Source organism: Plecotus auritus (assembly GCF_963455305.1).
Source record: "Plecotus auritus genome assembly, chromosome: 7".
Classification (NCBI taxonomy): domain Eukaryota; kingdom Metazoa; phylum Chordata; class Mammalia; order Chiroptera; family Vespertilionidae; genus Plecotus; species Plecotus auritus.
In genome coordinates, this window is record NC_137774.1 from 43,398,517 (window position 1) to 43,408,918 (window position 10,402).

At 45.6% G+C, this 10,402-nt stretch overlaps 1 protein-coding gene across 1 annotated transcript; it reads left to right on the plus strand.

Annotated features, from left to right (window-relative positions):
• Positions 1-6,286: 6,286 nt before the first annotated feature.
• Positions 6,287-9,406, plus strand: LOC308254531 (phosphofurin acidic cluster sorting protein 2-like; the record flags this gene model as incomplete). Its single annotated transcript, XM_080680666.1, has 2 exons — positions 6,287-7,339; positions 7,931-9,406. Exons 1-2 carry the CDS (start codon positions 6,299-6,301, stop codon positions 9,404-9,406), a joined length of 2,517 nt encoding a protein of 838 aa, XP_080536792.1. The 5' UTR covers positions 6,287-6,298.
• Between the last annotated feature and the right edge of the window lie 996 nt (positions 9,407-10,402).

Sequence of the window (10,402 nt, forward strand, 5' to 3'; positions counted from 1 at the left end):
ATACCCATTTTTTTTGTTTATCCTGATTATTTGCCAGTATTTTTATGAATTCAGTTATTCCTTAGAGTTCTATACATTTTCATTCAGTTCAAAGATATGACCTGCTTAGAAACCTGTAAATTTGAGTAAATCAGAATCCTTTTCATGGATTTTTCTAAAGATGTAACATATTTGAAAATGCATTAGAGTAAAACAATAACTATCTATGAATGACAAAACAAAGTGGCATGGTTATAGATTTGATTATAATGCAATTGATAAAAAAACTCTGCTTGTTTAGTAAGCTATATCATTTTAAGACAATGATTTTTTGAAAATAATAATTACTGTAAAGTGAGAGAGAATAATGTAATATATATATATACATATATATATATATATATATATATATGTACGTATATTTAGATTCAACACATAATTTCAATATAGAAAGAAAAAATAATATGTAAGATTTTAAAACATTGTCCATGGCTTCTTGTATTGAGCATTGGGTATAATTCATAAACTTCCAATGTTTGCGCCACAAATATCTGGAGTCTCACTGCCAGACACCCTCACAGGCAACCATCCCTCTTGGCTGGACTGGTGTCACTGACAGTCAACTGTTAACACCTGAGAGTATTTCATTTGAACTTTTCTTTGAATCTTGGTAGATCCCTCAGAGGGCAGGTTGAAATCTTTAGAACATCCATTTTAATAAAAGCATATGTACACAAATAGCACATTTTTATTTTTTAATTTAGCAAAGCTTCCCATGTAATTTCAAGTATATAAAATAGGCCTAATTTAGTTTAAAAACATTGCTTTAATAAGGATAGAGAATAAATCCTTGAGGTATTCCAGGGCCCGTTGGAATTAACTCAAAGTCATTCTTTTCTTTAAAAAGTCTCTTAAAATGGAAACTCTGGGAAGGTTGCAAATATACATATACAAAAGCTTATAGCCTGGACTTTTTGTAACTCGAAGTAAAGCAAACACAGACTTACGGTAATAACTCTAAAAGACATTAATCACACCAAAAACAGTTTTAATATTAAATATTTTGTCCAGACTACAGAATTCACCTTAATTTACCTAAGTATTTAATCTTTTTAGGCCAATAAAAGATTATATGCTAGTAATGCCATCTGGAGGCTGAAAATTCACCACACACATCACATAGATGAACACATATCACATAAAGACTATACACATAATTTGAATTACTAATTTTTACAGAGAAAATGCAAGAATTTTCTTATAAAGTTAAACTTTCACAAAATTTTATAGCCTGTACTGTACCCCTTTTACAAACCTTTCGTCAACTTTCACAAACCTTACCCATTCAGAAATAACTATCCTTATAGAAACTTACATTTGTCCTTTTCCTTCAAATATGACTCCCTATACCTCAAGCCTTCTATTATCATAACTATATAATTTCTTCCAACTTAACTCGAACTTTTAACTCTTAGGAGTCTTAATTTGCAATGATAAGCACAAAAGTGGACAACCAGCATTCCTTAGATTGACGTTGATGAACATATTTTAATCACACTCTCATGTTCAAGAAACACACCTTCAACAAAGCACAAAACATTACATCAACAGCTCCAAATGCATTTTACAGACCTTCTGTAATGAAAAACCCAAAAGCAGGTGAAGTTAAGATTTGCCTAGCAACCAGTGTTTCAGTATTTCATGTTATTTCAATCTATCTAGATATTCCATAACTTTCATTAAAACTAAGTTAGAAAGAAATAGTTGAAATAAGCTAAAGTGATTTGTGTAGGTGGGTAAGGTAGTTTTTTCTATTGGGATAAGACATATCTTCCAGAGATTTGTATTTTTAAAAATGGCCTAGACAAGAGGTCTTGGTGAACTCAGGTATTTCCATTTCAAAGGTTCTGGGACTTTGGTTGCATAAAGCCAATTATCTACAAGCCTCTGAAATGAATAGGGGAGGTTTGGCAAGGTCAAAGGACATGGTGGGCTTTGAATTGTTTCTGGAACCAAACCTCTGGCCCCATGAAGACTTCATTTGTAAAACTAGGATAGTCATTTTCAATATTCAGGGTCTGGGTTGCCACCCAAATGTTGGCAAGGGACTGACAAATTCATGCACCCAATTTATATTGCGACCAGGTAGTGTAACAAAAGAAGACTGGATTTCTCTTGAGGGGTCAGGATTAAGTTTCTCCCGTTTGGTAAATATGTACCCAAAAGAGGTACATATTTTGTACCTCAAGTCATTGTGGGCTGGTTCCCCATCTACAGAAAGACATATGAGCAAGCCAAGTGTTAGAGGCATCTCTGCACATTTCTGGGCTGTTTGGGGCCATTCTGAGTAGGGTGAGTACCCTGTTAAGCCATCTCTCAGGCTCTCGTGGAAGTTAATAATGAAAAAAAGGTGATTATCAAATATTTGGTCAGTCTCAAGATCAGTTTCCTCTTGGGAGGTTCCTTTCAAATTATTATTTTCCCTTTTGGTTCAGTATCTGCTTCATTTATTCTAAATATGTATAACTATTCTGGAAAAAGCATATGTGGGATCACTCATTTCATAAAAAAAAAAAAAGAAAAAGAAAAAGAAACCTCAGGTATTAAGTGAATTGGGGCAGATTTGATTAGCAAACCATATATATATATATTTCCGTGACATTTCCTAGTCGGAAGGAAACAGTTTTTGATTAAAAAGCAGACATTTGTACAGGAGGTTTAGTCTGATGGAGAAAGTAATTAGTTGGGTGCGGTTAAGAATAAGTAAAGTAGCCCTAGTATCTACAGGGGCCTTAGTGGCTTCCCTTTTTACGATAATTTCAAATTCTCCCAAAATATCAGTGAGAAGGGGAAACACTCTTGGAGCAACCCTATGCTTGTTTTTGTTTATTAACTTTTTCTTAATCCTATTTCATTTTCCTATCATCCTTAAAGTGGGCAGACTTCTCTACAGGAGTTTCCTTACAACCTCATTAAGTAATTCTGTTGCTGTGTTGCATTGTACCCCGAATCTCACAAAGACGCCTCAAAAAGTCGAATTATGGAGTCATTTATTAAAGGCCGGCGGCATACGAGAGGCAAAAGCTCCAGATCTCGCAGCCCTGAAAAGCTTGCCACATCTGGCTTATATTGGCAGAATATCACAAAGGTGTCGATTACATCTTTGGGTTTGGAATGAGGAACCTGGTTTGCACAAAGCAGTTACAGAAGTGAAATTGAGCAAGTTAGTTATCTATAGTTTTGGGTCTACGGATCACTGAATCAACAGAAACACATTATCTGGGGCCACTGAGGCAATTTAGAATAATTGTGCTGTCCACATTCCAGGACCACTGAGTCAACCAGAATGCATTATTTGTAGCTACTGAGACAATTTAGGGTAATTGAGCTGTCCTGGTCCCCAGAAGAATGTGCTTCAATAACCAGTGAGATCACAATCAATGGGATATTCAAACCACCATCAATGGAGTGTTAAATCGATTGGGATAGCATACATAAGTTCAGAAAATCAAAATAACTTTTCTTTTGTTTTAGCAAGCAAATAAGTACAGAAGCCAAACAGCAGGGTTAAAATATTAAACAGCATTTTTTACCCAAGCATGGTTGCTACCATGCTTCAGCTGGGCTCCCAGAAATCAGGAGTATATTAATTGGAATAGGTTAGAATAGCCAAGATTGCATTTTCTATCAGTTAAATTTCTTTGTGAATCAGTCAGGGCCATAGAGAAAATTGAGAATGATTCCTGGTTCGTCTCTGGCTGAGAGCAGCTTTTCTCCAAAGGGAACTGGTTGAATTCCTATTCTCATTTTCCCTTAAGTCAGTAGGGAGGGGTAGTGGAGGTGACAGAAGGGGAAGGAAGAAGGGAGGGGAAAGAACACATCTGGACAAGGAAGCTCAGAGAGCAAAAGATGTAGTGGACGTGCTAAAGAAGGGGAGAATGGGGTGATAGCATTTATTAGCTTCAGGAGAGTTCAGAGATAGTCTCTACAATTTCTCATTAATTTATTTTTTAAAAGATTTTCTGTGTTTCTCTTTAGAAGCTTTGAATTTCCAAATTAAGATATGCTTCCTGTTCATTCAATCAGTTTCATTTTAGGGCTGACATTTTTCTAGTGTTTGTTTTTTTTTTTTCCTGCAAAAAATTAATTTAGGCACCCAAAGACAACTGCATCTTGGCCATTTTTCAGTTAATATTTTCTTTTAAGTCTTCCCATTTCTGTAAAGCACTTGAAAGTCAAGGCTTCCTATCAGGGGTTAATGAGGGCTGGAGTCTGGGAGTTTCCTGCCTTGGAGGCACAACTTCCCATGTTAATTATAGTTGTGTTTGTTTTCATTGTTTTTGTTGTTATTTTATATCTGCAGAATCTGAGCAAATTTTCTAAGGATGTTATGTAGTGCGTTGAAGCATGCTGCTTATTGCTCCATGATGCTCACACCCCTCAAGTCTCATTCAACCCCCTTATGTGCCTCAGCTTCTCTCCCAGCTATCAAAGCTACCAGAAGGCCTCTAGCCACTTTGGCTCAGTGGGTAGAATGCAGGCCCTTAGAGGTCCTGGGTTTGATGGCAGGTCAAAGGCATGTACCTTGGCTGCAGCTTGATCCCTCACCCTTATTGGGGTGTGTGTGGGAGGCAACCAATCTATATGTCTCTCTCATTTTCTCTCTCTGTATCTCCCCCTCCCCGTCCAGTCTTTCTAAAAACCAATGCCAAAAATATACTAGAATGAGGGCAAATAAATAAATTAAAAAAAATAAAACAGCAGGAAGGGCTAGGAATGCTGATGGACCAAACCCTATGGGCTCTCCCCCAGAAGAGCCAGTCAGTTGAATTACAGTTGAGTTGGAATTTCCCTATGGGGCTCCTACTTGGCATGAGGAATGACCTCTGACACCTTGCAAAGATTCTTTTTATTTTTTATTTTTATTGTCTAAAGTTTTACATATGGCTCCTCCCCCAACCTCCATTGACCACCTCCTACCCTCCCTCCCCAAGCCATTCCCACCCTGGAAGAGCCCCCACCGCCCCAGCATCTGTGTCCATTGGTTATGCTAATATGCATGCATACACGTCCTTAATTGCTTAAGAACAACTGAGATTCGGGTCAGAAGGAGGATGTGCCCTGTTATCTTTGAATCTGAGCAAATTCAACTGTCACTTATACAGTGAAGGTTTTCTGCTCAGATTCTCAGAAAGCAATTCCAAATGAAAATCCATAATTAAAAACCAGCTACCCATGTTTCCTCTTGTCTCTCCTTAGACTGGGTTCTGTCAACCCTTAACCTTAATTCCACCTTGAGGATTTAAAAATACAGCTCAAATAAAGTCAGACCCTCTACCACAAGCAAAAGATCTTGGATATAATAGACAACGTAGCCAAATTCACCTGACAGGCCCAGGGAACTGGCGGGCCCAATGGGCCCTTTGTTAGGTCCTAGCACCGGGTCTGGGTCTGCAGGGCGGTCCTGTGTCAGCTTCTTTGGAATCCTGCCACAGGAAGCAAGTAAATATCAATGTAAGCCGCATTCAACCCTGTGCAGAGTTTCTCTGAGTTTATTGGAGCCCAACTGTCAAGAATGGCCAGAAAACAAAATCTCACTATTTTGAGGTAGTGCTCCAGAGAATGGCAGTATTGCACCTGCTTTTACACATTACAATCAAAAGTGGAGATTTTTGTGGGTTACATGGAATCCATTGCTTAGAGAGGCAGGAGAAAACAAAGCAGGGAAATCTCTGGGATTAGATAAAAACTAAAACGATAGATACATGCCTCTCTTATACAGGTGCCTAGAGGCTAGTTAGCAGTCAGCAATGAACTCAATAGCAATGAGCAGATTTGTGGTGTCTGCAGAGCACAGAGAAGTGCCTGTGCTTGGAGGTGTCCAGAAAAAGGGAAATTCCTTTGACATTCCAAAGGTGTGTTATCCTGGATGCCAAAAGACAATAGACAAGCTCAGTTAAGGTAAAGATTGACCTTTGTCAGGGAAGACGCTAGCCTAGCACATGACCACACACCATAAACTGCTTTTAGATAACAAGTACTGATTTTAGGCCAACTTTGTGGTTAATTTAGGTCTCTGAGTTTGAAAGGCCACCATGCAGGCCTTACCTGTGCTAGTCACAGGCGAGCGTGTGACCATTTTTCATGCACTCTCTCCTTCGATCACTTGTGTCCCATCTCTTGCCACCAATCATGTCCCTCCTTTGTCCCACCACAGGGGGAGAAACCATTAAGTACCTGTATGCTGCAAGCAGCTGCAGCTTCCTCATCACCTGCAGGCCTGGCCCGCTCGCCCACTGTGCTCAACAGCCCAGTGCCCATGAACCTCTTCTCTACCTGGGAGGTGGACTGCTCCAGCCCCAGCTGCGTGCCCAGGTTGTGCAGCCTGACTTTAAAGAAGCTGGTGGTCTTGAAGGAGCTGGAGAAGGAGCTCATCTCCATGGTGATAGCAGTGCAGATGCAGGGCTCCAAGGGCATCTTGAGATCCCACGAGATTGTGCTGCCTACTAGGGGACCAGTGGAGACTGACCTGGTGCTGACCTTCACCCTGCAGTACCCCCACTTCCTCAAGAGAGAAGGCAACAAGCTACAGATCATGCTGCAGCAGAGGAAGTGCCATAACAACCAGATCATCCTGGGCTACAAGACTTTGGCCACAGGTGCCATCCACATGGCCGAAGTGATGCAGCGAGCCCCCGAGGGTGGCCAGGTGCTGAGCCTCAGCAGCCGCATCCAGGAGTCCTCCATCAAGGTGGCTGAGATCTGGATCTCCTCCCTGTCCAGTCAGCCCATTTATTACGAGGCTGGCACCATGCAGGCCAGGCCCAAGGACAAGTCCACAGATAGCTACACCAAGGGGAAATCTGAGAGCTTCTCTGAGCTGGAGGCCAGCTACAAGGCGCCACACAGGCAGGACCTGGAAGAAGATGACTTCGACCTGGGGCAGTCCAAGAAGCAGCAGCGATGCATGCAAGGAAACTTGAAGCAGAAAGTCATGGCTCTGCTTCCCGGGTCCAACATGTCGGAAAAGGTCCTAGACTCAGATCAGGACCCTACAGAGCATGTCCCCGAGGTGCAGGAGGACCTGGACCTCCTGTATGACAACCTTGAGAATCCCAGTGACAGTGACCCAGACATAGAGGACGATGGCAGCATCCTCAGCAACACCAAGACCAAGACCAGACAATACTTTGAAGGCCTAGCACACTCCAGCTGGCAGACCGAGATGAGGAGCATACATGGTGCCCAGAGGCAGAAGGAGCCTCCTCGCCTGGCCGATATGCCTGCGAAGGCCCAGGGCCCGGGTAGCAAGCTATTCAGTGGCAGTGTCTCTGACTTGATGGCCTACAGCACCCCCACCACCATGGTGGACAAGACCCGGATCTTCTCCCTATCGAGCCACCCCGTCAACCACCTGGACAGTGCCATGCCAGCCAGCAACAAGGCGGAGTCCACAGATAACTTCTCCGAGGGAGACTCTGAGATCGTCTTCTCTGAGCTGGAGGTCAGCTACAATGCCGCCCACAGGCATGACCTGGACAAGGATGACTTGGGCCTGGAGAAGCCGATAGGAAGAAGGAGGTCCATGACCAGGCAACAGAACTACCAGCAGAAAGTCGCAGAGTGGTTGTGCAGGTTTCAAATGACGGAGGAGGTCCTGGACTCAGAGCAGGACCCTGAGGAGCAAGTCCCCGATGTGGACAAAGACCTGGCTCGTCTGTTTTACAGGCTGGTGAACCCCAGCGACAGTAGCTCAGACATGGAAGATGATGACCGTCTCCTAACCCCTCCCATGCCTGAGCTCATGACATACTCTGATAGCCTGTCAAGCAGCCCAGATATGGAGAAGGATGACAGAGTCCAAGGCACCCCAAAGCCCAAGCCCAGGTCATACTTTGAAAGCCTGTCAAGCGACAGTGGCTCCGAATGGGTGGCCCACAGCATGCCCAACCCTGGGGAGCAGTCGGCACAGCCTGAGGACAGCCCGGAGGCAGAGACCTCTGCCCAGGACATGCTCCCTAAGAAGCTGCCACGCAGCAGGCGCACCACCAAGACCGAGTCTCTGGTCATCCCCTCCAGCAGCTCCAAGGGGAAGCAGCCTGCCTGCCGGGGCTGGAGCAGGTCCCTGAATGAGTCGTCCAACAGCCTGATCAAGGAGCGCTGCCCAGTCCCACAGAGCCAATTGCAGGTTCCCAGGAAGACTGTGTACGATCAACTGAACCATATCCTCATCTCCAACGACTGTCTGCCCAAGAATATCATCCTCATCAGCACCTCTGACAGGCAGGGGCAGTTCCTGTCGGACGTCCTGCAGCAGCACACGCTACCCGTAGTGTGCACCTGCTCCATGGTGGATGTCCAGGAGGCCTTCAGTTCCATCATCTCCTGGATACAAAGATACCGCAACTGCCATACTGAGGCCCCGATGCCAGTGAAGATCGCGGTGGCGGGGGCTCAGCACTACTTCAGCACAGTGCTGCGGGTCTTTGTGGAGCATCTGTCCCACCAGAGCCCTGACTGGCTGGGCTACCTGCACTTCCTGATCATCCCGCTGGGTTCCCACCCTGTGGCCAGCTACCTGAGCTCCGTGGATTACCGCTACAACAGCCTCTTCCAGGACCTGGCCTGGCTGGACATGTTCAACAACCTGGAGGCCCAGAGTGCTGTGCAGAACATAGTGTCAAGAATCACAGAGTACATCACAGGGGCCAACTGTGTCCACCAGCTGCCCATCGCAGAGGCCATGCTCATCTCTAAGCCGAAGAGCCCGGGCAAGTTGTCCTCACAGAAGTTCATTCCCTTTGTGGGGGCAGTGAAAGTGGGAAGAGTGCAACCAATTTCAGCCACGTCAGGAGACACAGATGATGCGGTCCCCTCATGCTCCAACGTGCTTTTGTCCACCGCCAGGGAGGCCTCACACAACCCAACCTCCTCCTCATCGGTGAGTGGAGGCCTGTCTTCCCCCAGCCAGGGTGTCAGTGCTGAGCTGATGGAGCTGCAGGTGGATTACTGGATGGCAGCCCAGCCCACAAACAGGAAGAGAAACAGGGAGAAGGAAGACCTTCCTACCACCAAAAACACACTCCAGTGCACCTTCCGGTCTCTCCAGGTCAGCAGGCTGCCCAGCAGTGGCGAGGATGCAGGCACGCCCACAATGTCCATGACTGTGGTCACCAAGGAGAAGAAAAAGAAGGTGCTGTTTTTGCCCAAGAAAGACAAAGGCAAGGACTTGGAGTCCAAAAGCCAGTGCATCCAGGGCATCGGCCGCTTGGTCTGCTCAGCCAAGAACCAGGAGAACAGGCAGCGGGTCCTCATTGATGGCGTGGAGTGGAACGACGTGACGTTCTTCCAGCTGGCAGCCCAGTGGCCTTCCCACGTCAAGCACTTCCCCATCTGCATTTTCGGACACTCCAATTCCACCTTCTAGCCCTGCCCCTCCCCCTGCCCTTCACCCTGCCTGGGCCAAGCCCAGAAGGGCCCAGCTGCCTTTCTGTTAACAGTTCAGTTTACTACAGACACAGACCCTGGAAACACAGAGAAACTGTTTTAAGTTAGAATGTGCGCACAGCCTGGAACCTAAGGGGGTTGTCCCCACTGGGACCCCCAAATTCTCTGTTTAATAACCAGAACATTTCGGCAGCTGGGAGGTCAGGTGGGCACCGTTGAGCTGGAGTATCATGGAAGGTGTGTTTTAGCCTCAGGATCCGCAACACTTTCAGTGAAAAGGGTTCTGGCCTTGGAGACCTGCCCTCCCTGGAAACCAGGGCTCTGCTTAACCCTGGGAGCTGGCTGCAGCCTGTGTTCAGACTCAGAGCTGGGCCACCAGAGGCAAAGGGCTGGCCTCCCTTTGGGGCATCCGGAGCATAATACGGAGGCCGGCCAGCCCAGCCTTGGACCCAGGCTGCCAACTAGCCAAGTGGCCCCAGAACCATCCACTTATGGTTCCCAATGAACTCCCGCCTCACAGGGCGAAATAACAAAAAAGAGCTGCATGGTGCAGACCCACAGGCACATGGGCTGGACAAACCAGTGCCCTCCTTCTTGGGCAGCGACCCACCTTCGTCCCTACCTCTTCATGTTATCACAGAACATTCGCAGCTACCCAACAGGTGTTGGACCAGCTATTGACAAGGTGAGCAACGAGCCTCTCCACAGCAGAATGGTCATTTGGCCACTTGCTGGCTGTGAACTCTCAGATCACTGCATCCCTCTGAGTGTTTGTTTCTAAGAACAGGAGGTGAACCAAGGAGCAACCTCATAGGGTTTTTGTAGGGACCCTGTAGGGTGTTCCCCTAAAGCCTTCTCTGGGAGCCTGGATAGTGGATAGGTCTGTGCTAATTGGTCCTTTTTCTTCCTCATATATGATTCTTCTTGGGGCCTTAGGCTAAGCTCTTTTCTCATGTCACAATGAGCCTGGAGATTC